At 52.8% G+C, this 27,184-nt stretch overlaps 4 protein-coding genes across 11 annotated transcripts; 2 read left to right on the top strand and 2 right to left on the bottom strand.

Annotated features, from left to right (window-relative positions):
* Positions 1-2,653: 2,653 nt before the first annotated feature.
* Positions 2,654-3,440, bottom strand: COPS9 (COP9 signalosome subunit 9). The gene is made up of 3 exons (XM_015871253.3): positions 3,354-3,440; positions 3,206-3,278; positions 2,654-2,967 (listed from the first exon to the last, which is right to left on the bottom strand). The coding sequence occupies exons 1-3, from the start codon at positions 3,414-3,416 to the stop codon at positions 2,930-2,932; spliced, it is 174 nt and encodes a 57-aa protein (XP_015726739.1). The 5' UTR covers positions 3,417-3,440; the 3' UTR covers positions 2,654-2,929.
* A 659-nt stretch (positions 3,441-4,099) lies between these two features.
* Positions 4,100-9,082, bottom strand: OTOS (otospiralin). Of its 8 annotated transcripts, none has more exons than XM_085512818.1 (4): positions 8,799-9,082; positions 6,397-6,495; positions 6,053-6,079; positions 4,100-4,463 (listed from the first exon to the last, which is right to left on the bottom strand). In XM_085512818.1, the coding sequence occupies exons 2-4, from the start codon at positions 6,446-6,448 to the stop codon at positions 4,285-4,287; spliced, it is 258 nt and encodes an 85-aa protein (XP_085368944.1). In that variant the 5' UTR covers positions 6,449-6,495; positions 8,799-9,082; the 3' UTR covers positions 4,100-4,284. The 8 variants fall into 8 exon arrangements, with proteins under 8 accessions (XP_085368944.1, XP_085368941.1, XP_015726745.1 ...); XM_085512815.1 differs by lacking the exon at positions 8,799-9,082 and adding an exon at positions 6,927-7,198; XM_015871259.3 differs by lacking the exon at positions 8,799-9,082 and adding an exon at positions 6,663-6,869.
* Positions 9,083-9,387: 305 nt separating this feature from the next.
* Positions 9,388-11,705, top strand: PRR19 (proline rich 19). The gene is made up of 5 exons (XM_015871256.3): positions 9,388-10,335; positions 10,450-10,512; positions 10,584-10,820; positions 10,901-10,963; positions 11,045-11,705. The coding sequence occupies exons 1-5, from the start codon at positions 9,520-9,522 to the stop codon at positions 11,627-11,629; spliced, it is 1,764 nt and encodes a 587-aa protein (XP_015726742.2). The 5' UTR covers positions 9,388-9,519; the 3' UTR covers positions 11,630-11,705.
* Positions 11,706-13,020: 1,315 nt separating this feature from the next.
* Positions 13,021-26,329, top strand: TRPM2 (transient receptor potential cation channel subfamily M member 2). Its single transcript, XM_015871255.3, has 33 exons — positions 13,021-13,276; positions 13,817-14,059; positions 14,272-14,357; positions 14,650-14,818; positions 14,935-15,115; positions 15,296-15,462; positions 15,753-15,933; positions 16,051-16,112; positions 16,482-16,682; positions 16,926-17,028; positions 17,225-17,346; positions 17,735-18,085; positions 18,554-18,691; positions 19,051-19,180; positions 19,376-19,521; positions 19,677-19,789; positions 19,907-20,120; positions 20,368-20,486; positions 20,585-20,717; positions 20,834-21,005; positions 21,470-21,653; positions 21,794-21,975; positions 22,068-22,200; positions 22,415-22,502; positions 22,754-22,841; positions 22,987-23,138; positions 23,497-23,573; positions 23,679-23,780; positions 24,014-24,100; positions 24,213-24,318; positions 24,536-24,637; positions 24,718-24,834; positions 25,289-26,329. Exons 2-33 carry the CDS (start codon positions 13,865-13,867, stop codon positions 25,412-25,414), a joined length of 4,527 nt encoding a protein of 1,508 aa, XP_015726741.2. The 5' UTR covers positions 13,021-13,276; positions 13,817-13,864; the 3' UTR covers positions 25,415-26,329.
* The last annotated feature ends 855 nt before the right edge of the window (positions 26,330-27,184 follow it).

The following is a 27,184-nucleotide window of genomic DNA, read 5'->3' as shown; positions in this document are numbered from 1 at the left end:
AAGCTTAATGTCAGCACACTAACAGAGTAAAATAGCATGAATGCAGCTGGAGACATTGACCAGCTTCATCCCCATCTGTGAAAGCATCTGTGCCCCTTTTAGGGACAATTATAGGCTGATTCTAATTGCACCTCAGCCCCATGTAATCATTTGTGACAGTAATTAATTGGGATACAAAGAGCAGCTGAACCAAGCCACGAAAGGCTGAAAGAAAGATAAATGGTTTTCCAGGAAGCCCTGTTATCATATTTATTTGACAAGTATAAACTTGCTAGAGGCTTTTTGGCATGGAAGGCAGGGGGATAAAGCCGACATGTAGCTAATCTGTCATTGCACTTCATGCAGGAAATGCCATCAGGTTCAGTTTTCCCTTTAGACAAACCCAATCCTGAGCACACCCATACTAGGAGTAAGACTGCTGTGTGTTTTTTGACTTGTTTGTGCTAGATGTAGGTGCAAGATGAAAGCACTCTGCGCATCAAGTGTTGGGATGGCAAAGCAGCAATCCCCTCCCACCACTTGGTATCCTTAGACCCACCCCCAGACACTTGTTCTGCTTAACACCATTGCTCTTTGAGGAGAGCTGTGTGAGCTCCCTCCAGGCAGGTTCACTGTCAGCCCTGCACTACTTGCAGGGTGTTTATTCCCACTGAAATAGAAACACGAAACACAAAGCACCAACATCTGTTTCCCCTCGAGGGGCAAAGCAGACAATTTCAACCCACAGAAACCTGTGGAGTCCACCCATAAAGCTGTAGGAGAGCAAGGGGTAGAGCAGGAGAGCCCACCCCAGGCTCCCCATCACAACCCTGAAGGAATCAGGACAGGAAGGATGATGGGGGATGAACAAACATACTTTTTCACACACCAGTTACCATCTGATGGCAGGAACCTCTTCACAGTATCTTCACAGAGGTTTCTTCAGCTGGGCCAAGGGAACCAACAGCAGTGCCAGCAGCTCCTCTGTGTACCGCAGATTTCTTGAACATACCTAAGGATGTGCCTGCTAGAAACTCCAATACAATCCCTTGTTTAGAAGTATTCTCACACCCAGTGTGCACGTGATTCTCAGCTGCATGTTTATCCATAGCAATATACAGACTCAGGTCTTTCCCCTCAAAAGGGGTTATGTGAGTTCAAGCAATAAGACTACAAAGGGTTTATATGTACATGCCACAAGTGCACATAAGACAGCATGAATACAGCTCAGCTTACAGCTGACTACAAGCAAACTGAATCTTGGTCCCAAAAGGGACCCAAAGAAATTACAGTTACTGATAAGAATTCCTACACTTTAAGACTCCTTTAGAAAAATAAAGTTATAGGCACAGACTCTCCTTCCAGTGTCATTGAACACAAGATAACTTCATACTCCAGACAACTAACAATATATGTACCCTGGTAATCATCCCACTAAACTTAAAGACTTTTATTATTATTAACATTTAACAAGGCAAACGGGGGAGGAAGAAAAAGCAGAACAGTATTCCAAGGCAACTATCTGGAAGAATCTGGGCATCAGCAGATGTATGCAGCCAAACCAGCACCAAAAGGAACAGCTGGATCTTCAAGCCTTTTCTGTTTTGGCACTCACTCAGAACGCAGTGTCTGTTTACTGGAAACGACTCACTTCCCAAAGCCTTGCTTAGAAAAAGTGCAGCACCAGAGACAGGAAGAATCCAAACAACGTTGCTAACACTAAGCAGTCAGTGTTTATATTGCTTTCAATGAGGAAAGCTTGAAATCCCTCCCTCATCAAGCAAAGCAAGAGGTAAAAAAAGAAACAGGGGGCTGCATCAACAGCCCTGAGGGTCACTTTGCAATGTCAAACACTAAGCAGAGTAAACACCAATACGCTGCTTTAAACTGCTCTGGAGGATGAAATAGAAGAGGCTGAGAAATCCACAAGAACAAAACAAGAAGACATAGTTCTACTTTCTCATTGTGCTCCCACGGTTGTTTCAGGGCCAGCAAATGAACAGCTAAGATTAAAAATATTTATCTCCTCTTTCTTAAGATAAAAAATACCAAGGGAAAAATGTATGAAAGAGGTAAGGAAAAGAAAGGGTTTCATTTGGGGTTTTTCCATACAGTTTAGCATATATATTTCATCTGGAGCATTGATAATTGTAAGTTTCTTTAAAGAAAGATCAGTCACAGGATTATTTTGTGATGAATGTATAGAATTTAGGCCTCACTTTAATCCTAAACAATTAATTTAAGAACAGAATAAAGGATTGAACTCTTGACTCTGAAATAACACATTAAAAACTCCCTGGTCCTTTCATCCTGAGAATCACTTTGATCACTGGAAGGTGCAATATCATACAATTACCTTTCTAAAAATCAAAACCTGAGTCAAAAACAATACTAAGATAGCTCTTTAGGTTAAGCAAAGCACTGATGGCAGCTGGACATCAAACCTGATACTGAACAAAACCCACAAGTCTTCCTAGTGCAATGAGTCAACACCTATTCAGGAAATAGTAATCACCCTATGAGCAGATAATCCCATACTCTACAATGAACAGAACACCTCAAGGCAGAGATGTGTCCTGCCCTGTATCAGTATATAATAACCTGTGTAATAACCAATAATAAGTGGATGATTTCATACAAATAACAATAAAAAAGAAACAACACAGCACACAGATTTCATTGGGGTTGTAGGTTTTTTGCTGTTGGTTTTGAATATCACATCAAGTACAATTTTAAGACAGATCTACAAACACCTTCCTAACAATAACAGCCCACAGTTCAATGTTACTTTTCACCATCTAAATTCCACATTCCCCAAGCAGCTTAAACAGTCTTTTTTTTCACACCCCCCTATGAGATTTTCCTGTTCTAATCATTGCAATAAATAAAGGACAGCACGGGCGATCCCAGAGAGAAAACTCCACATCTCAGCACAGCGGGACAACTCAGTTCACTGGATGTCATCGTCATCAAACAGATCTTCAAAATCTAGTCAGGAAAAAACAAGACAGGGTGAAAATTAACATTGGAAATCACAGCTGCAAACACCACACGAGCTTTCATTGCTCTTGGTATTGAGATTAACGACTAAAGCCAGGTCTCACAGCAGGTATTGCACAGCAATGCAATGTAAGTTGTAATGAATACTAACAATAATCAACCAAAAGACGCTACAATAATCAACCAAACGACGCTGTTCATCCCACCCGCCCTGAGGGGCTCTCACCATTGAAGAAGTCGGCGTGCACAGCCTTCTCGTTGGCGGCCAGATCCATCAGCAGCCCCGTGCTTCCCCCTGCCTGGAACAGCAGACGCTGAGCGCCTCGGGGCAGCACCCAGAGCCGCTTCTACCCACCCGGCCCCTCCGCTCCCACCTCATCCAGGTCCACGTACGGACCGGCGCCCTCGGGGAACATCTCATCCACCGCCGGCTTCATGGCGGCCGCAGCGCTCTATGGCCTACTTCCGGCAGCGCCATCTTGCGGAAGTAGCCTCGCCGCTCTATGCTCCTCCTCTCTATGGTCGCTCTGGAGGAGGTCCGTGCTGAGCTCTGCTCTATGTAACGCTGTTAATACATGATTATCGTTAAGCTTGCCCTGCAGTTTGTGTAGGTAACAGAACGGGCTGTCTCTCTGAGCCAAGTTCTGCTGAGTCTTTTTGTATCGAGGAAATAGGGGGTCCTGCTGGGAATCACAGAATGACCCGGGTTGGAAGGGACCTCAAGGATCATGTAGTTCCAACCCCCCTGCCTGGCAGGGCCACCAAACATACACCTTTACTAGATCAGGTTGCCCAGGGCCCCGTCCAACCTGGTCTTGAACACCTCCAAGGACGGGGCATCCACAACCTCCCTGGGCAGCCTGTTCCAGGGCCTCACCACTCTCCTAGTAGAATCACTGAATATCTGACTTAACCTCTGGGAAACTTCTGTGTACATAGCACATGTAATATACACTGCAGATGCTTTGTGTAAGCAGCGCACATAGGAGGATAACCCCATGGGTGTTAGTTACCTGATCAGCCCATTTAGGGTAATGCTATGACTGCATGTACAGCAGAGCTTGCTGTCCTGAGACATGCCCAGCAGCACGATAATACAACAGGAACCCAAACCTCACCATATGATCAAGGAGTTTATTGATTTGGCACAAAGCACGGCTTGCAAAAAGCAGAGGCTAATTCACCTGCGGCTTTCTAATGCATATAACACTACACAGGCCATTCATATGGCCGCAAGCAACTGGAGGGGCTGCTCACCAGCAGCCATGTGTTGGTGTGATGTCCCAGCATGATGGCAGGCACTGCTCAGTCCTCCTGTGCAGGCAGGTGGAGGCCAAGATGGCTGCCCGCGGGCAGCTGTGCAAACAAGGCCCTGGCCAGCTCAGCAATCCTGTTGTAGGCTCCCAGTGTCCTGAAGTACTCCACGTAGGACCAGAAGTCACTGGAGGAGAAGGGCCAGTATGGCATGGCCACAGGTTCTCGATCTAAAATAAAACAAGAAAGGGAATTATTACAACATGAAGTTTTTCTGTTGAAAGCTTGGCTCGATGTCATTTGGAGTTCCCCTCTGCCAAACATGGGCACAGCCACTGAACCCTCCGTGCCCTTCGCAGGGGCACCAGATGGGACAAGACTGAAGGGACACCAACAGCATTGCAGGAATTGCTGAGGTGGCTTTAATTTCCAGAAGGCAGCGGGCTGTTTGAAAGCAAGGAGGAATGGCAACTTGAAGCCATTTTCCCCATTGCTCTTTCTCTCCATCTTCTGTGCCAAATATAAAAGTCAAAGATGAGAAGAACCAAAATAAACTCTGAAAATGCCAAGAGCTGACCTGCCTCGGGCCCAAATCCAGGCCTGCACAGGATCCTGTCAAACATAAACACTTGCTGTAACCACACAGTTACAAGCATCTTTCTGTGCATCAAAGTTAAACCCAGTATTTTGATTTTAAGCCCATTTAAATAAAAGAGAGTTGTTCCTTTCATCAGACTCAGCTTCAGACCAGGGTGTTTAGTGGGAATGAAGAGCCTTAATCAATCTTAGTGTCAGACCTTCATGTTGTGAATTTTGCACTGCACGGGCACAGATGGCATATAAGAAACCAAACAAGCCAACCAAATGCTGTCTGCAGAAGAGAACTGTTAGTATCAGCTGAACTTAGATTCACTTTGCAGTCTGCAGCATGGTCAGTGTGAAAGAAAACCCTAATTGCTTACAAAGAGAAGAGGACATCGCTGAAGAACATCTTGTTTTCAGACAGCCATGCTCTCACCTAAGAGGTTGCCAAAGAAATACTCGCTGTGCACAAATAAAACAGTGTGCTCAACCCAAAAACTTGTGGAAGCAGAGATTATGCATTCAAAAAGGTTTTAGAGCCATAAGGAAAGATACGGAGCATGAGAAAAATGAGGATGCTGCTGGTTAGATGTGCACCAACAACAGCAGTGAACTTGTTGTGTGAGTTACTTCTATGCAACTTTGTTTTCAGAAAGAATTTTGTCTGAACACACCAAACCAAGGTTAACCTACATATTCTTATCTGTAGGCCACTGCAAATATCATTAGGATTGTGAGGAGGATTTTTGCTAATCAACGACAAACACTAATCCAATAGGCTAATCACCCGAAGGGACACAGCAGCAGAGCAGCTGTGCCAAGGGATTTATTCCACTATTTCTTTCACCAGATTTGTGGCAATCTGAAAATGTTTTACTTTTTGCCATGGAGGACAGTATTTCTTACCAATACCTGGACAGACATCCCTCACTGCTTTCCAGAACAGCCACAATTCTCTGAAGTCTCTCCTATGATCATAAGTCTGGTGCTCTCCAGTTATGTTTTCATAAAACAGATAAGTAATGACTTGGCCATAACCCCTTGGAGGACTTGTCTTCAAGGGGTCATCATACTTGTTAATGTTTGTATAGAAGCTCCATTACTGGAATTAACAGATCTGCTTTCCGCATTAAAGAAATAGGAAAAAAAAAAAAAAAATCACTCTTCTTTCAGGGAGTTACAAGTGACTCTTTGAATCATTAATGATACATAAGAAAGAAAAAAATATTTGCATTACCATCTCCTTCCAGGATTGATCGGGCATCTGAAAATGAACAGGAAAATCATCAGCACCAACTCTCTCACAGAACTTTCAGTTCACAAAAGGTTTGGTGCACAGACCAATGCTGACAACTCCTTTAAGGTATGTTTAGAGCCCTCCTTATAGCCTAAAGTTTCTGTTTCTCCAACAGCTGAGTAAGGAATTGCCCATTTATAGTCAGAATACTACAAATCAAACATGCCAGGAAGGAGTTGCAATTAATACACAGACAGTATCTGAGACTAAATAGAAGACACTGTTTTAGTGTGAAAAGATTTTTGTATTGAAAAATCAATCTGAATAAATCTAAGCAGTCTTACCTGTTCTTATGTTCATCAGCATACAGAAGAAAAGGAAGCCGATGCTTTTCATCTTCTCTGTAAGCAACTGTTTGTGTTTCTGACAAACAATCTGTACAGCTGGAGATCATTAAAAGAGATGAGGAACGATGCAAAATACAGCATTTCATCTTTTATTAGAAAAAGCTGTTCCCAAATAAGGTCATTACTTTAGTCATAACGAGATCCAATTCTATTGCATTACATTTGTTGAACTGCATCACAGAGTATTAACAAAGAAAACCTACCAAAGTTTTAACTGGTATTTACTTTTAGGTGGCATAAACCCAAGAGGCTTCTCTAAATGACACAAAATGAAGTGTTTGCAGAAATCTTTTATACTTTGATTAAGTTCCCTCTAGAAATTACCTCTCTTCCCCTCCCCTTTTCTCCTTCTTTCAATAGTAAAGGTCTGTAGCTCTGAGTCAGCCCAAAAATCCAAAAGGATTTTGCGTGCTGTAAAATAGCAGCACGGTGTAAGGAAGGGTGGGGGGAAAGGAGAGAAACGTCACCGAGTTCATACACCAATCTGATCCCGTCCTCTTCACGTAGAGTCATTTTAATTGCTCACACTGTGCACACACACACGCACAAAGATCTCCGAATCAACTTCAGCAATGAGACTTTGATATGTTGAAAACAGATGAAGAAAATCCAGGACCAAGCTGAGATTTATTACTGCTTTTCCTGACCATCTTTACATTTTTTCCCCTCTCTTCAGAAAAGTAACTGTTTAGAAGCGTTATCTGTGCAAATTGTGAAGAGGTTACTGGATTCCTTCCTCACAAAAACACAAAACGCTTCAGCCTTACAACCCAGAACTTAAAATGCACAGCTGTACCAAGTGCCCACTGCAGCCAATTAGTCTGCATGAAACAAAAAAGCAGACCCCTGCTGACTCCCCCCCCAACATTAGCTGGAAGCTTTCAGCTGCCTTTAGTCTGAGTCTACAAAAATCACTTCTCCGTCGTGATTCTAGAGACCACTTATTGTTGCATTTCCCCACTGAATCTGTTTCATTTCCCCACTGCATCTGTGGCACCTGACTGTTGGTGCTTTTGCTATACCACAGCCACTTGTCTGCCGTACAAAGATCATGCAAGGAAAGCCTGCCTGCTCACTCAAAGGCCCAGAATGGAAAGACCCAAGTGAATGGCCTTGCAGGAGGACCCAGCTTTGCTGGAGTTTCTTCCTATCTACATGCAGAGTTGGATAGTCCTGCCAAGAATTAATTAGAGATGTTCCAAGCAAGGGAAAATAAAGAGTTCTTTGTAGCACACTAAGCTGCGCCAACTCATGTGGAGGCTGAAAAGAAAAATATTATGAAAGCAAAATCTATTCTGTCTTCAAAAAGCTTTAATACTCCTCTTTAATGTTTCTTATGCCTGCAGGATGGGTACCTGCATCACCCATGTACAACCAGCAGCTCTGCCCCACTCACCTGGGTTATAGAAGCTGCTGGTGTGAGAAAGTATGAGAAAGTATGTTCCTTGCTTGGTGAAGCCCATTGATGCGGCCATATGTTCAGGTCCATGGGCCGAACCTGCTCTACTTATTTGGTTATGATATGCAGACTGGGCTTTGCAGGCTATGAGAAGTACATGATAACATGCCCTGGGTGATGATGAAGGAAAATAAGTAGCCCCATCCTGCAGCTCTTCCTTGCAGGAACTGATGAGGTGCTGTGGGAGGATGACAAAGTTGCTGAGGTTATCAGGGTCACTCAGGTCACAGCAGGGTCTATTACAAAATGGGATGATCTTCAGTGGACTCACCTAACAGCACTGAGGCTCACACTGGCATACACTGAGATGGGGCAGTGCTGCACCTCCACCTTCTTTATTGTCTAATCCTTTCTTAATCACAGCACTGGACTAGAGGAGAGCGGATGAACTGGAGCGAGCACTGCTCCAGGTGTTCATTGCTTAGCTCCAATGACTGTGCACTCTCCTGAGGCCAAAATAAGAGCCCATAATGTGCACTGATTTGCAGCATATACCACAAGCATTCCATATTTCCCTTTGTTCATACTTCACCCAGTTGGCAACCAAAGCCATGGCGCTCTGCTCAGCACAAGTGATGGCACTGCTCAGTTTGCAGAGCCTTATAATAATGGTTGCTACCTTGAAAGTTCTCCCACTGATAGGAAATAATTGAACGAGCCACAGTGCCCAGAAATGCAGGTATGACACAACAGCAACCACATATTCCAGTAGATACTGTAGCACTTAAAGAGAGCAACTGCTGGAAGAGCTCAGCGGTTTCATTTCTAGTCTGTTTGCAATAAAAATCACCACCTTGTCAGTCAGGCTTTAATTTTCCAGAAAGACCCATTAGTTCAAAAGGCTGTTACCACTTCTGCTGCCACTAAGTTCCCCAAGTACCTCATTCTAAAGATGGTTTTCAGAGCAGGCCGTTGACTCATTCAAGCTGGGTTATACACTGAGGAAGCTGATGGCAGCAAACTCATCCCACCAACCTTTCCCCAATGGATCCAATCAATAAGTACTTGTCGTAAATAGCTCTCAGAGCCAGGAAATGCCACATGCTTCATCCAGCTCTGCCAGAGACTGAAATCAATGGGAGCATTGAGGACATCCTCTTCGGAACAGAGGCACGCGGTGTGGGCACAGCAGTTGTTTGTATGACTTGCTTCCCAATGGAGAACGGTCCCGGAAGCAGCAGTGCCAGGATCCTGCCTTCTGGATAATAAGATGGGCAATAAAAATAAACAGGACATGAGGGATTTGGAGAAATACCTCCAGCCTCGCTCTAAAGAGACAGGATAGTTGACCCTAAAAGTGGATCTGTAGTGAAATGCTGCTTATTGTAGAGACATAAAAGCAAATCAAATAGGAAAGGAAACAAGCATATCAATCATGATGACCCCCCTCGGCGCCGCCCCCCACCCCAGCCGGCTGCTGGCGACCAATAGCGGCCGGGCGAGCAGCGCGTGGAGCCGGCCCGGCCCCCCCCGGTGTTTGCGGTGGGAGGACGCGGCCTAGTGGCCGTTGGCGGCGTGTGCAGGGGGCGGCCGGGGGGCGGTGGGCCCGGAGCGGGGCCCGGAGGGACAGGGGGAGGCTTCCGTGTGCCCCAGTCACGGCCATGAGCCAGCAGCGAGGCCGAGTTGATGCCGGGGACGCTGTCCGAGAGCTGCAGGCCGGGCCCGGCCGCCTCAAGCGCCGCAAGACCAGGGGCGAGCGTAACAGGGCCAAGTTCGGGCCCAGCTTGCGTGGCTCCAGGTGGAGGGGGGGCAGGAATCCCTGGGGAGGCCTCGCTCCGCCCCGCCCCGCTCAGCCCCTGCACAGCCCCCTGCCGCCACCACGGCCCGTCATCATCACACAGCGCCGCCTCTGCCGCCCCCGGGGGCTGCTCGGCCGAGGGGTGGCCTCCATGGACATCAAGCGGTTGTTGGAGGGTGGGCAGGGGGCAGAGCCCCCCCCACCGCCTCCAGCTGAGGACATCCTTCCGGAGTCCCCCCGGCCTGTCAAGGGGATGGAGAAGGACGGGCAGAGCTCACCCTCCCCTCCGGATAACCCTGCAGATAAAGCGGTTGGTGACAGACAGTCCCTCGGCACAGTGAGCTCAGCCCGGGGTCTGGCTGCCCGCCTGTGTGCCCTTCTGCCTCAGCCCCCCGAGTTCTGGGGCCGTGTGCTGGCAGAGGAGAGACGCCGTGCATTGCTGGCCATCCTGCTGGAGCATCACCGCACCCTGCCTGACTTGGACACGCTCCTTCCCCACAAAAGCACGGGGACTGCAGGGGGACTGTCCCACACACAGCCCCCTGTGCCATCACCTGCCTCACACCCACCCCCAGGGCTCAGCACTGCTGAAACTGAGCTGCTTCCCCAGCCCATGCAGAGCAGGGACCCAGCACTCCATCACAGCCACCCCCCTACACCCCCACAGGTCGTCACTCAGGTGAGTGCTCTGGAAAACATTATTTCCCCCAAATACCTTTTTCTATTCTCAAAGAGGTGATGCCTCCCCAGATACCATCTTTTCCCTGCTGCCAACCTTGCTCTCCTCCTGCAGTCACCAACTTCTCTGTCCCAGATCTCTCCTCCCGTTTTCAGTACTGAGACAAAGAAGAGGCAAGTGAGTATCCAAACAGGGGTGACCCCATCCCCCATATCAGGAGAGACTGATTTACACTCCCTTCCCTGCAGAGCTTGTTCCCCTGGATGTCAGAGGATGAGGATGAGGATGATGTACATCCTGAAAACCCAGCTCCTCAGTTCTGGGACCGGACTCCCCCACCACCATTCAGGCCCACCCCCCCTGCACACTCCCCCATCTCTCATCCTCGTGTAAGGCATTGCACACCCGAACTGGAGCTGCCACCCCAGCCAAGGCAGAGACCACACTACTGCCGCTGCCGTGCCCCCCTGCAAGCTGATGCTCAGGTGAGTGCCCCAAAGAACTGCTTTTCCCACCACCGTCCACCTCTTTGTCCCTGCTGCCAACTGCATGTTCCCTCCCTCAGACTCCAAGACCCCCAGCTGTCCTGCCACCCCCTGTTTTTGGAGTGCAGAGGAGGGAGAGGCAGGTGAGTTCCCAGATGGAGGTGCCCACCCCTGTCTCACCCCCAGTACGAGAAGGGATTGATTTATGCCCCCTCTTCCCTCAGAGCTGGTTCCCCTTGATGCCAGAGGATGAAGACGACACACATCCTGAAAATTCAGCCCCGTTCTGGGTCCGGACCCCCTCACCACCACTGTTTAGGGGGCGGACCCCACCCCGCATCCCCTTGAGGGAGCCAGGCTGCACGTGTGGGGTAACATGGGATCCCAGGGCAGGGGATGCAGTTGAGGGGCATGGCCAGATCCACCAACGGTCCTGTGTACCACAGCGTCACCGGGTGTCACAGCATCCCTTGGCAGTGCTGCAAACCCCCCCACAGCCCCATCAGTGCCATGGGACCAGGCAGACACTCCCTGCCTTGCACAGGGGGGCATGCCACTGTGCTCCCTCCCCACCACACCACCCCCACAAGCACAGCCCCTGTCCCCACAGCTGGCCGCACCCCACTTCAGACCTCCCCATGTGCCACTGCTTGCCCTCCACCAGCTACCGGCCGCAGGGCTGCAGGGGGCCAACAGAGCCACGGTGCAGGGGGTGGCACCTGCCCTGCTGCCCCCACGGCACTGCTCCCCACAGGGCAGGGGATGGGGACTGCAGCCCTAACGCCCGGTTCTTCCCCTGCATGTACTGAGGGCGCAGCAGTGCGGAGGAAGACTCGCGTTATTGGGGTACCCCTCCCTGTGCTCAATAAAGGCTGTTGTGCCCTATGGCTCTTTCTCTGATGTTTCCTTCTAAGGACCTCCACAGCTTCTCCCCAGCACACAGCATCGGCAGGTTGGGTTGTGTATATGAGATGGTGAATGTTGATGCTCTAGGTGTTTTACTTTGCTGAGATCTCCTAAGTGATGACTGGGCCCTGAGGGGGTCACCAGCTCACAGAGCGGGTGTTCTGCAGGGGGATGTTCCAAGCCTTGCTCCATCTGTCTCAGCTTACTGGCTTGCAGTGGCAAAGCTGCTTGGGCTGCATCCTGTACTGCACCACTGCCAGAGCCCAGCACCTGCTGTACCAATGGCTCAGTGCCACCATCTTGTGCTGAGGACCCAGTGCGCCATCTTGTACCAGCAGACCTGACCTCAAGGCGGACTCCATCCTGATGCAGGGCTGGAGACTCAGCTTCAACAGAAGTGGAACATTTCCACTCACCACTCCTGCAGCTCTTTGGCTGGTTGCGGGGCACATAGCCCTGCCAGGCTCCACCACTGTACCATGGACACAACTCAAGTCCCCATGGGATGCTGCCATCAAGGACAGCTTGTGGCAGCACAGTGTCCTGCAGGGAGAGCCAGCTGCAAGCAACTGCATGCACTACTGCACTGTGCTCTGCTCCTGAGCAGGTAGCCAGGCCTCACCTGGGGACAGCCTGATTACTATGTGATTAAATGCTTACTGATCCCCTCACAATGCCTTGTCCTGCAGCCTTTCACATGGCATTCAAGGGTTCTGTATGGGTCCCACCGGGCCACAGTGGTTTTGGCATACACAAAAATGGCATAAAACCACTGTCTCCAGAGAGCCAGCCAGCTGAGGGCGGACGAACAGTTGCATTAATGTGTAATTGCTGCGCAGTCCTGGCTTCCCTTCTTTTGGCAGTGCAGAGTTAATTACGACCAAACTTTAAAACATTGCACATGGATGTTATTTACTGCCTTATTAATGGCATCTGTTATCCCAGCAAATCTCAGCGGTTTGCTCTTGTTCAAGGAAATGACAAAATCCCGCTGCACAGAGGGCTGGTGCTGTCTTACATGCTTTGGCTGGGAAAGGAGCTATAGGATGTGGCCAAAACACCACGTTTTCACCCAGACTGCATGCTTGCTCCATGTGTTGCCCCAGCATCTCAGCCCATTGCAGCACGAAGGGGTGCACACGGCTTCAGCCAGCAGATCTGAGTGCTGTGCCCGTGACGGATAACTGGCAGCATCTCCCTTCCCAGCCTGCCCACATCATGACCCAAGAGGCTGCCGGCACTGGGCTGCTGAGCACTCCTAGACCGCAGGAGAAGCGTGACTCAGGCAGACTCAGGGCTCGCCTTTGTGCTGCAGCTTCCAGCAGGGCGCAGGGACTGCTGCTGCAGCCTGATTTGCTGGGAAGCTGCCAGCCTCCCTGCCTTCTCCTCCTCTCTGCAGGCAGTTTGCAGGCAGCTCTGCTCTGTTCTCCGCTCACCGCTGCATCTCAAGCTACAAGATGACCTGCCACAGGGACATGGCAGGCTGACATCCCCATGGCGGGCATGGAGTGGAGGATCTGGTAATGCAGGCAGAGGATGCTGTGGGGAAGGTACGGCTGTGTCTGTGGGGAGCAGGGAGGGGGTTTGGCACTGTCTGCAGGCAGCTTGCAGCACCTGCATTGCATCCCTGTCCCCACAGGGTGCTGTGACTATTCTGCATGGGTGAGGGGTGACCCAGGGTGAGGGGCCGCATGCTGCCTGCCGTGTCAGCTGAGCTGGAGGCAGGCAACCTGCACTCTGCCGTTGTCCCTGGGCCCATGAAGGCACTTTTCTGAGTGCTGTTCTGTGGGTCACCAGCTGTTCCCCCCCTGCAGCCGAGCTGAGCCTGGGGGAAGGGGACCTGAGTGCAGTGCAGCCATTGACCTGCTCCACTGCTTCTCCCTGACACCGGGAAGTCCTGCAAGCCCTTATCGTTATGGCTGTGGTGCAGGGTTCAGCTGGCAGCCAAAATCCTTGTTATGCTCAGGCCTGCTGACCCACTGCTTTGCCACTGCTCTACCGGAGTGCTGTGCTCACTGCCTATCCACAGCCCTTCCTACCCAGGGTGACCCACTGCCTTCAGCTCACATGCATCCTTTTCCTTTGCTCAGGATGGAGATGTGCAGCACCTCCCCACCTAGGAGCAGGAGAGAGCAGCCATGGCCGTGCGTGGCCGACACACCAAGGTGCTCCCCTCCCAGCTGAACAAAGTATGCCCTGAGAAAGGGGACGGCCCCGCCACGCACCCCAGGGAGATGAGCGACTTCGAGGTGGTCCCCAACCTCCAGCAGAGCAGCAGCAGCGTGGCCAAGGGCCAGCGGAAGGCACATTTCCCCTCTGGCAGCAATGAAAAGGCAAGTTGGGGGTCTGGAGCTGGAAGAGGTGGGAGCTGGCCCCACCTGGTGGGAGAACAGTTGTTCTGGAATGCATTGATGGGGAATATCAGGTTGGGGAGAGCATTAATAAGGCCCTTAGGTATGACCCAGGCACCAGCATCTGGCCCCTGGTGCAAGTTCTGACCCTTTACAGAAACAACAACCCGTCACTGCTCTTCCTGCTCCCTCAGGAAAATCTCATCTCATGGATTCCTGAAAACATCCGGAAGAAAGAGTGCACATACTTTGTGGAAAGCTCCCAGACCTCAGACTCTGGGTAAGTCAGGCTGCCCCTCCTTCCCCTCCCCTGCCTGGGAATAAATGGGGCATCTTGGGGACAAAGCTACATCACTAGGAAACCCCACCTTTTCTTAAGGGAACTGCTAGAAAAAGCCCTTGTTTCTGCACAAGTTCCGAGCTGGAAGTCAGGTTAGGTGGGAGGTGCTGGTGCCTGTGGTGTTTTGATGATGATGCCAGCACTTCCCAGCTGGGCTGAGGCAGGTGAACCACTGGGGCTTTGCCCTTTGGGGTTGGCTTGTTTCCCACGGAGCTGGTGGTGTCCATTGCAGGAGGGTGGTGTGCGAGTGTGGCTACCTCAGGGAACAGCACCTGGAAGATGCTGCCAAACCTCCCCTGTTCCTGGGGAAGGAGTGGGACCCCAGCAGACACATCCAGGAAATGCCAACAGATGCTTTTGGTGACATCCACTTCACAGGCCTGGGACAGAAGACGGGAAAGGTGATTTGTTTATCCCCTCTGTGGTACAATGGGAGTCGGTGAGAGAGTGTGTTGGAGTTGCCCTGTTGTCCTGCCCAGTTCTTTCTACCCAAAATACATGTGCTCCCCATTTACAGTACGTGCGTGTCTCCTCTGATACTCCTCCACGGGTCATCTACCACCTCATGACACAGCACTGGGGCCTTGATGCACCCAACCTGCTCATCTCGGTCACCGGTGGAGCCAAAAACTTCGTCATGAAGCCAAGGCTAAAGAACATCTTCCGGCAAGGGCTAGTCAGAGTGGCCCAGACCACTGGTAAGAGATGCTGCACTGTATAGAAAACCCACCCAGGGCTTAATGCAATAGGCACAGAAAATGTCTTTTGGGGGATGGAGCATCTTCAAGGACTGGGTGCTCCTGCAGCCATATGGTGGGATGTTAAGAGATTGCTGTGAGCAGGGTCTCTCCATTCCCAAGCCCCTCTCTGACCTTTAGGGGCCTGGATCATCACGGGGGGGTCCCACGCTGGTGTGATGAAGCAGGTGGGAGAGGCGGTGCGAGACTTCGTCCTCAGCTGCAGCTACAAGGAAGGTGACATTGTCACCATTGGCATTGCCACCTGGGGGACTGTGTACAACCGGGAGAGCCTCATCTGCCCCATGGTGAGCAGGGCCAGAAGGGGTGGTGGTTCCAGGCTGATGCTTTCTGAAACCACTTACGCTCTACCCAGTGCTTTGCAAAGGTGTTGTGCTTCTCCTGGGAGCAGCCTAGATGGGCAAATGGAGCAGAGGCAGGAATGTGGGGCAAGGCTGATATGAACACTGCAGGGATGGCTGTTCTGCCCCTGCATGCCATCTTGCTTCCATTCCACATGCTGGTTGATTTGAGCATCTGCTGCTCCACTTCAGCCCCATCAGGCTTTGCCCATGGTCTCCCCTCCTGCACCTTACAGGGGGGCTTTCCAGCTGAGTATGTACTGGATGAGGAGAACCAAGGTAGCCTCTCGTGCCTGGATAGCAACCATTCCCACTTTATCCTTGTGGACGATGGAACCCATGGGAGGTACGGAGTGGAAATCCCTCTGAGGACCCGGCTGGAGAAATTCATTTCCAAACAGACCAAGGTGAAAGGAGGTAACGGCAACATATAGCAAGGCTAGAGGCAGGGGAGGGGATGAGGCACAATGGGCCAGTTCAGCTGCTCAGAGGGGCTCCCTGCAGGGAGATGACCTGGGCTCTGCTTCCCTGCAGGTGTTGCCATCAAGATCCCCATCGTTTGTGTGGTGCTGGAAGGAGGCCCTGGGACACTCGATGTAAGGAACCACTCCTGGCCTCTTGCAGCAGAGCCAAGAGGGGCAGTGGTGGGATGGGCTCGGATTGGGAAAGCCAGGAGCCAGGGCAGAGGGCAGAGGGCAACAGGTCTGCTTATTGCCTAGGGATCACAGAATCAGTCCAACCTCAACCCATCCTCACTATGCCTACTAAACCATGCTACTCAGTGCCACATCTCCACAGTTCTTGAACACCTCCAGGGACAGTGACTCCATCATCCCGAGATCTCCTGATATTGGTGGGAAATGGGAGAGATGCAGATGGATAGAAGTGCTGTGGTATAGCAACAGGCTCAGGAGGGCTGCTGGCCTCTTGGTGATACTAGGGCCAGCCTCCCTGCTTTGTTGCAGACCATATACAATGCCATCACCAATGGGACCCCATGTGTGATTGTGGAAGGGTCTGGGCGTGTGGCTGATGTCATTGCCCAGGTGGCTGGCCTGCCTGTGTCCGAGATAACCATCACCTTGATCCGCAAGAAGCTGAGTGTGCTTTTTCACAATACCTATGAGCAATTCACCGAGGGTCAGGTGGTGGAGTGGACCAAGAAGGTGAGTCCCTTGCAGGCAGACAGCTCCTCTCCCTGAGCATGTGGAGACCCCAGGAGTTCCTGGGGGCAGCAAGGCTCTCACTGGGAGCATTTGTTCTGGTGGACCCCAAGAACAGTGTGGCACCAGCCCCAGCTGGGCTAAGGGACAGCATAGTGGGCTGCAGGTGACCCAAGGAGAGCCAGGAGCTGCCCCACACAAGAAGAGATGCTGATGCTGATTGCCTGCCCACGGCTTTCCTTGTAGATCCAAGACATAGTGCGGAGCCGGCAACTCCTGACCATCTTCAGAGAGGGCAAATATGGTCAGCAGGATGTGGATGTGGCCATCCTCCAGGCACTGTTCAAAGGTGTGGAGCTGGGGGCTGCCGGGGGGTATGAGGGAGATGAATGGAGTTGTGGTCACAAGCTTGGCTTGTGCAGTCACCAAAGGGCCCAAATGCTGAGCTGATCAGGAAGAGATGTTTCTCCCAAGGGACAGGCCTCCAGTGGGGGCTTCCAGAGGGTAAACAATCCCCAGCTCTAACACGTGCACTTGGCATGCAGCATCCCGAAACCAGGACCACTTTGGTCGTGAGAACTGGGACCACCAGCTGAAGTTAGCCGTGGCCTGGAATAGGGTGGACATTGCTCGGAGTGAGATCTTCACAGATGACTATGAGTGGAAGGTAAGGCAGTTCTGTGCTGCTTGTCTGCTGCATGGCTGTGTGGGAGACACCGGGCTGGGGGCTGAGGGTAGGAAAGGCTAAGGGGCTTTCTCCCATTCCTAACTACAAACAGAGCAGAACTGGGTTCAATTTGCTTCACTGCTTGTAACGATCCTACATAATTGTTTGCAAAGGTGGTTGGTATTTCATTCAAAACTGGTGTCTTTGAAAGACTGTGTACCAACCTAGAGTCTTTTGATAACTAGACACCTCTTGGTAGCCCTATCCTATGGTCTCTGCCAGTGCCATCATGCCAAGTAGCTAAAACCTTCCCACATCCAAGCAGGGTGTAAGGTGTGACCCTGCTGTGGGGCCATGGAGCCCCTCACCTCTGCCTCTGGTCTGCCAGCCCACAGATCTCCACTCCGTGATGGCAGCTGCCCTAATCTCCAACAAGCCGGAGTTTGTGAAGCTATTTGTGGAGCAGGGAGTGCGTCTCAAGGAGTTTGTCACCTTGGACACCCTGGTTTACCTCTATGACAACATGGCTCCATCCTGCCTGTTCCACAGCAAGCTGCAGAAGGTCCTCCTGGAGGAGAAGGAGAACACAGCCAGCTCCAAAATGCCACGAATCCAACTGCATCACATCTCCCAGGTGCTGCGGGAGCTGCTGGGCCGCTCCACACAACCTCTGTACCCCAAGCCCAAGCACACGGAGCGGCCCCGGCTCTCCATCCCTGTCCCACACGTCAAGTTGAACGTACGTATCTCCAGGTTACGTGATGGCAGGACTGCATTAGGGAGGGGGGCACTGGCTGAAGAAACAGCTCTGGAGGTTCCAGTTAGTTCACTGTCCTTTTACCCTCTCAATAATCTTACTTAAAGTCCCTTAAAGCCCTTCCCAAGTTACCTGGCTCACATTCAAGATGCAGCTCCCACTCTCCTACCTGTGCAGTACCAGGTGGCTGTGTGACTGATGAGCAGAACCCAGTGGGGTGGAGGACAGAGGGGCTCCCTGGGCACTGGGCAGGTTTGGCACAACCCCTGTGATTATGAGAGGCTCTTCCAGCATGAGCCCAGCCTTGGCCATTCCTTTGCTGCAGCAAAGGCCCTTCCATGGCTGGTGGAGGCAGAAATCGAGGGGTTAGGGAGGATTTGTGTTGAGGGGCCATCTCCTCTTGGCAGTCCCTTGGCAGGCAAACAGGTCTGACTGTTGCGTACCTCTCAGGTTCATGGGTCAAGCCTCCGGTCGCTCTACAAACGCACCTCTGGCCGAGTCACCTTCACCACCGACCCAGTCCGTGACCTCCTCATCTGGGCCGTGGTCCAGAGCCACAAAGAACTGGCAGAAATCATCTGGGCCCAGGTATTGCAGCTCAAACCCATCAGTCCCACCTGTAAGACTCAGCTAAAACCAAACCTCCAAAGCCCAAGAGGCAAGACTGCATGTGGAGTCACAAACATCCCATCATCCATGGATTCCTATTACAAGAGCAGGGTTGCCCCTGTACTCCCAGTGGCACTGGGTTACCTTCTGCCCCTGCACCCAGAATGGAGGACAGCTTGGCCCTTGCCACAGCAAGTTCTCCTTCCTGAGCAGCCAGATTGGGATATGCTCTTTCCCTCCCATGAAAACACTGATGGACGTGTCAGAACTGCCAGGAACTTGTTGGGATGGGGATGAGGCTCAGCATCTAACACCCTCTCTGACCTCTTTTGTCCCAGAGCCAGGACTGCATGGTGGCCGCTCTGGCCTGCAGCAAGATCCTGAAGGAACTGGCCAAGGAGGAAGAAGACACGGACACCACAGATGAAATGCTGGCCCTGGCTGAGCAGTATGAGCAGAAAGCAATTGGTGAGTGGGAGGGACAGCAGCAACCCAGAACATTCTCATGCCTTGTCATGCTGGATGTGTCTAAAAGGTGGTGGGTACGATGGATGGTGTAGAGCTGTGGTGATGCTCACCTCATGCTGCAAACATCTCTCCGGTGCTCCTCCTGCTGAGCAATGGGCTGGCCCAGAGCTCAGCCCAATCTCCCTGCTCTCCCAGGTGTGTTCACAGAGTGCTATCGCAAGGACGAAGAGAGAGCCCAGAAGCTCCTCGTCCGTGTCTCTGATGCCTGGGGGAAGACAACCTGTCTGCAGCTGGCACTGGAGGCCAAGAACATGAATTTTGTGTCCCATGGAGGTGTGCAGGTGAGGTCCCAGGCCTGGTGAAATCACCACAGAAATCACTCATCCCTGATACCCCTGTGGCACAAGCTCAGGCTCCATTCCCAATGAGCTGGACTTGCAAATCAGTCAGGATGCAGAGGAGGCTCCTCTAGCAGTGTTCCCCTCCCTCCTCACAGGCCTTCCTAACCAAAGTCTGGTGGGGGAAGATGTGTGTGGACAACGGGCTTTGGCGGGTGATTATGTGCATGCTCTTCTTCCCACTCCTCTACACCAGCTTCATCACCTTCAGGTACTTCTTGCAGCTGGGGCACATGCACATGGAGGCAGGTTATGCTTCAGCTCCCTCCTCCATCTGGCTCACAAACCTCAGGCAGCCAAGCCATGTCTCCATCCTTGCTGCCCTCAGGGAGAAGAAGATGCAGCCCATGGGCTGCCTGACACGTTTCCGAGCCTTCTTCACAGCACCTGTCGTCATCTTCCACATGAACATCCTCTCTTACTTCACCTTCCTCTTGCTCTTTGCCTACGTCCTGATGGTCGACTTCCAGCCATCACCGTCCTGGTGGGAGTACCTCATCTACTTCTGGCTCTTCTCCCTGGTGTGTGAGGAGATCCGCCAGGTATGGGGAAGGCTGAGCAGGGCCTGGGAGGAGCTGGGGGGGGGCTGGGCTGCTGGGAACCCTTCTGGTGGTCCTGGAAGGTCCTGTGCTTTTTCCATGCCCTGGCAGAAAACCCTGTAGGCTCAGGTCTGCTTCAGGTAAGCAAAAGAGTCCGGTGATGGCCAGCAGGTCTCTGCCCCTCTGTAAGGCACGTGAGTACCCTGTAGTGCTTCAACTGATATACCAACCCCGTTTCTTTTCCCAATAGCTCTTGCATGATCCAGATGGGCTCGGAGTCCTGAAGATGGCTTCCCTGTATTTCAAGGACTTCTGGAACAAGTTGGATGTCGGTGCCATCATGGTGTTCATTGTGGGGCTGACCTGCAGGTGAGTCACAGTGCTCAGGGCCGAGCTGCAGGCTGCATTGGGCTCTATGCTCCTTCCTGTTGGCACTGAGATGTTCCTTTCCTCTGTTCTGTGCCCAGGCTGATTCCATCAACGCTATACCCCGGGCGCATCATATTATCACTGGCATTTATCATTTTCTGCCTGCGTCTGATGCACATTTTCACCGTCAGCAAGACTCTGGGGCCCAAGATCATCATTGTGAAGCGCATGGTAAGGGCTGCCCTGCCTTGCCCTGCCCTGCCTGCAGGGGACGTGCCACCCATCTCATCCTACCCTGGAGGGCTCTGTGCTCCAGGACACACTGTTGCTTCATGGTGTCTTTGCAGATGAAGGATGTCTTCTTCTTCCTCTTCCTGCTGGCAGTGTGGGTGGTGTCCTTTGGGGTTGCCAAGCAGGCCATCCTGATCCACAACGAGGAACGCGTGGAGTGGCTTTTCCGTGGTGTGGTCTATCACTCCTACCTGACCATCTTTGGGCAGATCCCCTCCTATATCGATGGTAAGGGATGCTGCCCTGTGGCTGTGTGACATGAACCCAGGGACTGTTACAGAGACACACTCGTGCAGCCATACAGTCCTGCACAGGTCTCCTCTCCACACTACAGGGTAAGGCCAGGAAGGAGCAGAGACAAAGTGTAGGGCACGTTCAGAGTGTTGCCACCATTCCAAAGCCAGGGTCTGAATCTGCCTTAGGACAGCCAGTCAAGATGTGCAAAGGCACAGGAGCAGGGTGTCAGCTGCCAGGAGCTGATCCAGCTCCATGTCACAGCTGTAAATTGGCAGGAGTAAGCAGAGTGCTGAGGTCAAAGAGGATAATGCGGAGTGTGCTTGGAAACCTTCAGCACACATCAGCTGCTCCAACCCCTGCCATGTTCTCGGCCACCTTGATGTCGGATAGCACAGTGTGCTGCTTGAGGCACCAAAGGGCTGATTGTGGTGGAGCAGCGCTGTGCTCTCTTGCAGGGGTGAACTTCAACATCGATCAGTGCAGCCCCAATGGGACTGACCCCTACAAGCCCAAGTGCCCAGAGACCAACGAGGACAGCAAGGAGCCCATCTTCCCAGAGTGGCTGACAGTCATCTTGCTGTGCCTGTACCTGCTCTTCACCAACATCCTCCTCCTGAACCTCCTCATCGCCATGTTCAAGTGAGTCTGACCTGGAGCCCTGGTCCTGACTGTGAATCACGCTGCCTTTACTTGCAGGCTTAGCCCTAGGCAGGGCAGCAGGCAGACGAGGGGTGCCTCCTTACTCCCCTGCACAGCTGATGCCTGGGCTCTGTCTCCAGCTACACATTCCAGCAGGTCCAGCAGCACACAGACCAGATCTGGAAGTTCCAGCGACACGACCTCATTGAGGAGTACCACGGCCGCCCTCCTGCGCCTCCACCCTTCATCCTCCTCAGCCACCTGCAGCTCCTGGTGCAGCGGGGGCTGCTCCGCAGGCCGGCCATGCGCCACAGGCAGCTCAGTGAGGAGCAGCCCTTGTCCTTCCTCAGCTCCCTCCCAGGGAGATAAAGTGCCTGGGGAACTGACAGCCCTGCTGTCCCCTTCCTCCTGCAGAAGAGAAGCTGGAGAAGAATGAAGAAGCCGCCCTCCTCTCGTGGGAGATGTACCTGAAGGAGAACTACCTGCAGCACCAGCAGTGTCAGGAGAAACAGAACATAGAGCAGAAGATCCGAGACATTGCACAGAGGTACCGACACACCTCAGACAGGGACACCCTTCCTGTTCTGGGCAGGAAGGATTTGGGATTGGAGCTCTTGCTGCCCTCCTTGTTATGCATACATATGGGGGATGCTCATGGGAATCTGTGTTTTGGAGGGGCAGGCACCCAAGCAGTGTAGGCTGCTGAGCACCTGCAGCAGCCATGGCTCCTAAGGAGGTTTTTCTCTGCACCATCCCTCCAGAATCGATGTGCTGGCAGACCTGCTGGACATGGATCGGGTGAAGAGGACAAGTCTGGTGGAGCAGAGATTGGGCACCCTGGAAGATCAGGTGAGGCAAAAACTGAGCCACTGCATTGGGAGCATGGGCTTTTCCAAGGGCATGGGTCAACTGAGCCACAAGAGGAAGTCCTTCTGAATCAGCTCCCCTTAAAACATTAGAGTTTCCATGAGAAAATAATAGCCTGAAAGAGAAAAAGGCAAATGGGAAATGGAACATTGTGGGATGAGCCCCTGCACTGTTCATCCAGCTCTTCTCCTGGGACTGAGAGAGCCCTCCAGACCCTCACCTGTCCCACGCAGGTCCATCAGAATGCAAAAGCCCTGAGGTGGATCATGCAGGCACTGCAGGGCAGTGGCTTCAGCTCAGAGGAGGATATACCACCCCTGGGTAAGCACAGCCCCAGCAGCACAGCCCAAAGGGATGCCAGGAGCAAAGACACAGCACTGGAGCCAGGCAGTCCAATGGGCCTCAGCATCAGTCCTGCTGAGGCTCAGCACCTGCCCTGTGAGGCCTTGCTGTCTCTGCCTTGCAGTCTCCAGCAGGACCTCAGAGGAGAAGGAGTTGGATCTGGAGGAGAAGCCTGAAGAGAAGCAGCCACCATACCATGTACTGGCCCGGAACCTCCTCTACCCAGGGTCCCACACCATCCGCTTCCCTGTGCCAGATGAGAAGGTGCCCTGGGAGGTAGGAGCTCAGGTGGTGGGGCTGGAGGAAGGCTGGGGGCTGGGGGAGGATGGGAAGTGGGAAGGGGAACAGAGCCATTGCTGCAGCAAGAGAGAGAAGTATCATACTTGGAAGCTGCTGTTCTCCCCAGCCCTGAGATGAGCAGCTTCTTGGAGGCACTGACAGTGCTCAGTGAACGGGAGCTGGGTCTCCAGTGCACAGAGGGTCCAGGCATGGCCAGAGATACCTCCCTGGGAAAACACTGTGGCTGTGCTCAGTAAAACAAGGCTGGGTTTCACGTGGGGATGGCTGGAGGTGTTCTGAATGGACAGGCACATCTGAGCTGCCAGTGGGGCTGACACAACTGTATGCCCTGCAGGTGGATTTCCAGCTCTATGACCCTCCTGTCTATTCAGCCGACCACAGGGATTCAGCTGTGCAAGACCCCTTCAGCCCGTGAGTATCCCCTCAGGGGTCCCTCCCCATCCAGCCTCCCACTTCTGCCCTATCCCCACACATGGCACAGCCTGCCCTCATTGCTGGGCTGCCTCCTGTGCCCAGCTCCTTGGAGTCTCTCCTGAAGATCAACTACAACGCCATGGATGGGCTGATCGACAGGCAGAGCTTCCACGGCCTCTATGCCGTGCGGGACGGACTGCCACTGTGAGTGCTCCCACCATGGGGAGGTGGGTGAGGGGGAGTGGGGCAGTGTCTGGGTTGTTGATGAAGATGCTGAAGAGCACCAGTCCCAAGATGGACCTGTGCCCATAGCAGGGGGTTGGAACTGAATGATCTTTCAGGTCCATTCCAACCCAACCCATTCTGTGATTCTATGAATTAGGGAGGGTGGTCCGGGGCTTTGGGCAGCCTCCAGCCTACTTGCTCTATCCCACCAGGAATCCCATGGGCAGGACGGGGCTCTGTGGTCGTGGGAGGCTGCACTGCTTTGGGCCCAACCATGCCCTGCACCCAGTTGTGACCCGGTGAGCATGTAGGGGTGCTGGCGACAGAATGGAGAAGGGGGCATGAAGCCATTTCAGACCAAGGAGAGGGAGTTGATCATGGCTTGCAGCATAACATGGGCCTCTCTCACAGCTGGAGGAGGAATTTGGATGGGTCCATCATCAGGAAGAGCCTGAAGAAGATGCTGGAGGTCCTCGTGGCCCAGTATCCCCTGTCAGACGTCTGGGCACTGCCCGGGGTAAGAGTCAGAGCAGAGCAGCTCCAGCCACATTCTCAAGCCATTGGCGGGGAGCTCCAGGAGCAGCAGAGGGTGATTGAACACCATGGAGGGCTTTTAGCAGCAGGAGGAGGGAGGGAGGCCCCGCTGCTGCCTGATCCCCTCCATCCGAGCCTGGGGCAGCCATAGGATAAGCCATGGTGGTGGCAGCTGGGCTGTGAGAGCTGTTTGGGTGCAGGGCTCGCTGGAGCCAGGTGAGACGCTGCCGCTAAAGCTCAAGTGGATCCTGCGTCGGGAGTTCTGGCCTCAGTTCCAAAACCTGCTGAAACAAGGCACTGAGGTATGGGCACACGGGGCTCTTGGTGCACTAAGAGCAGTGGTTATGGCTCTGCTAATGCAGCACTCCTTCCCTGCGCACAGATACACAAGGGGTACCTCGACGATCCCCGCAACACAGATAACGCCTGGGTTGAGACTGTTGCCATCAGCGTGCACTTTGACAATCAGAACGATGTGGAGATGAAGCGGCTGAATTCGGTAAGGACCTCTTGCCTCTGCAGCTCCCTACTGGCTCCTAGAAGGTATGGGGCAGGTAACCTCCCTGAGCAAGGCAGAGCCCTCTGAACAGACTGTCCAGGCAGTCATCATCCCTGGACTGAGGAGGTGAGGGAGGTGGTCGGTGGGCATGGTCAGGTCAGTGGGCATGGTGAGGTCAGTGGGCATGGTGAGGTGGGCTGAGGTTGAACTTGGGATCTTAGTGGCTGTTTTCTAACCATAGTAATTCTATGAATTTCTGTAGCTCCAGCCCCAGATCTCACTCTCATCAGGAGTAAAACTTCTCCAGCTGTGTGCAGGGGAGGGGGCACACAGTGCTGTCAGCAGGGTGGCACCATAGCAGGGGCCCCAAAAGCTCAGGGTGGGAGGCTGGCGGTGCTGCTGAGTGCAGCTGGCCCTGCCATAGCACACACATGGTGTCCTGCTCTGCTTCCAGTTCCTCCAGGGCTGCGACCCGGAGCTGTGCATCCGCTGGCAGGTGCTGGACAGGAGGATCCCGCTGCACGCCAACCACAAGCTGCTCCTTCAGAAGGCTTCCACCCTGCTCGGCGCCTACTACTGAGTTCTCAGGCACAGCCACAGCTGCTGCAGCCCTGGGCCAGGATCTGGCTGCTATGCCCCAGCTCACCTGCAAGGCCATGGGCTGCCGTTGGAGGCCAGGCAGCAACCACAGCCACCAGTTCACCCTTACCCACCCACCATCTGGGTGGGCACTGCGTGTGGGCACGCAGGGCATCCATCAGGCAGCTCTGCTCCCCAGTCCACTGAGCCCCAGGAACCTCAGCACAGCTCCTGGAGGGTTACTCAGGGTCTCTTGCAAGATGCTGCCCTGCAAGTTGCTGTGACATCTGTCCTCATATCTCCAGTTGCCTCAGACCCAGTGATGTACTGAGCTGTGATCCAACACTTCTGAAGGTGAGAGCAGCTCTTGGCTCATACACCTATGGCTTTATACCTCCGCACAAGTCCACCCTCTCAAGTATTTTGTGACCCTACGTGTGTATGCTGAGCACCACATTGTAGCCAATATCCTCCCCTCTACTAAATAGCACCTGCCTGCCCACCCCCTTGAGTACATGGACAGAAAAGGGCAGCCTGCTGGGACACGTGGGGGTCTGTCCTTTGCAGACACTGGGGCCGGTGGGGACTTGAGCAAGGACACGGTTGTGTATCCATCTCACACATCTCTGCTCACCTTTTCTGCTGCCTGCCATAGGGACGATGAGGCACAGCGGAGATGATTCTCAGTAGCCCAGAACAGCCCCATGGGGGTGGATCATGGCCTAGGACTGCTTAGGGAGGGATTTCAACTCCCCACGCTCTCCCCATGGAGACACAGACACAGCCAGGGCTGTTCTCCCCCACCGGTGGCCATTGCAGCACAATTGTGGTTTCACCAGTGAGGCGCTGGGGCTGGGAGATGGGGGGCCAGCTGGGAACTTAGTCAAAGCTGCTCAATAAACAGTGTACTAAACAACTCGAGGCTGGCAACGTGTCACTGCTGTTTAGGCACGGGTCATCCCTGCAGACTGTGCTTCCACGATGTTCTCGCCCCAATCTTATAGCACAAATCCAACCCACATGCAGACTCACCCACATTAGGAGCTTTGGGCTTCCTGGATCCCACCCCCCACCAACTCCTATCGCCCCTTACAGTGATACTCAGCAGCTCCTCACCAAGCTCCAGCTCTGAGTCATGCTGCTGTGCCACACTTTGACCTTAAAAAAGCCACCTCCAAATCACTGCTTGGCAAACTCCTTGGAAACGTGACTTGTACCAGCTCATGGACCAGATGGGAAAAGCAAAAGAACTCCAGGTTTTGTTATTTAAATCCCCAGCGATGATTAAGCCAACCGAGCTGGCGGGGAATCTGAGTCACTGCATTTTTAACACTTGGGGTTGATGAGATGGGAGTTTGTTGTTGCTGCTCCCCAGCAGCAAATCACCACATCCCATATGGAAGCTGGCTGTGAGCTGGGGCAGAAGCTGTGCTCATCTCAACACCCTCATCCTACAGCACCCTGTGCGTGTCCTGGTGGACTCTGACTCCAGCCCCACGCAGGGCATCACTGGCCCCAAAGGAGGAGGACACAATCCTGGGTGCCAATTTCTCAATTAAGCCCTGTATATAGGAAAAGCCCTCGGGGTCTGTGCTGCACTGAGAGCTGGGCTTCTAGAGGATGGTGTGGTCTGGGACCCATGGAACCCCTCCCAGGTACCCCCTCCTCCCCTACCTCATCCTGGGGGGGGTACACCCCTCCTGGAGGCTCCAGGTTTCAGTCCTGAGCTGGAGGCCTGGAATGCTCAGGGGGTTCTGGGTTAAAGGGCATC

The sequence above is a fragment of the Coturnix japonica genome, chromosome 12, assembly GCF_054131305.1.
Source record: "Coturnix japonica strain WE chromosome 12, WE-NBRP24, whole genome shotgun sequence".
Taxonomy (NCBI): Eukaryota; Metazoa; Chordata; class Aves; order Galliformes; family Phasianidae; genus Coturnix; species Coturnix japonica.
Note: the sequence above shows the minus strand (reverse complement) of the source record. Positions and strands in the feature narration are given on the sequence as shown.

Coding starts and splice junctions, on each gene's coding strand:
- COPS9 (XM_015871253.3), bottom strand. CDS start 3,416: ATGAAGCCGGCGGTGGATGAGATGTTCCCCGAGGGCGCCGGTCCGTAC. Junction 3,279..3,353: donor CGTACGTGGACCTGGATGAG/GTGGGAGCGGAG, acceptor CTGCTGTTCCAG/GCAGGGGGAAGCACGGGGCT. Junction 2,968..3,205: donor GCACGCCGACTTCTTCAATG/GTGAGAGCCCCT, acceptor TTTCCTGACTAG/ATTTTGAAGATCTGTTTGAT.
- OTOS (XM_085512815.1), bottom strand. CDS start 6,972: ATGACTCTACGTGAAGAGGACGGGATCAGATTGGTGTATGAACTCG. Junction 6,080..6,396: donor GCTGATGAACATAAGAACAG/GTAAGACTGCTT, acceptor GTTCATTTTCAG/ATGCCCGATCAATCCTGGAA. Junction 4,464..6,052: donor ATCAATCCTGGAAGGAGATG/GTAATGCAAATA, acceptor GTTTTATTTTAG/ATCGAGAACCTGTGGCCATG.
- PRR19 (XM_015871256.3), top strand. CDS start 9,520: ATGAGCCAGCAGCGAGGCCGAGTTGATGCCGGGGACGCTGTCCGAGAG. Junction 10,336..10,449: donor CCCCACAGGTCGTCACTCAG/GTGAGTGCTCTG, acceptor CTCCTCCTGCAG/TCACCAACTTCTCTGTCCCA. Junction 10,821..10,900: donor CCCTGCAAGCTGATGCTCAG/GTGAGTGCCCCA, acceptor TCCCTCCCTCAG/ACTCCAAGACCCCCAGCTGT.
- TRPM2 (XM_015871255.3), top strand. CDS start 13,865: ATGGCCGTGCGTGGCCGACACACCAAGGTGCTCCCCTCCCAGCTGAAC. Junction 15,934..16,050: donor ACAGACCAAGGTGAAAGGAG/GTAACGGCAACA, acceptor GCTTCCCTGCAG/GTGTTGCCATCAAGATCCCC. Junction 23,781..24,013: donor GTGCGGGACGGACTGCCACT/GTGAGTGCTCCC, acceptor CTATCCCACCAG/GAATCCCATGGGCAGGACGG.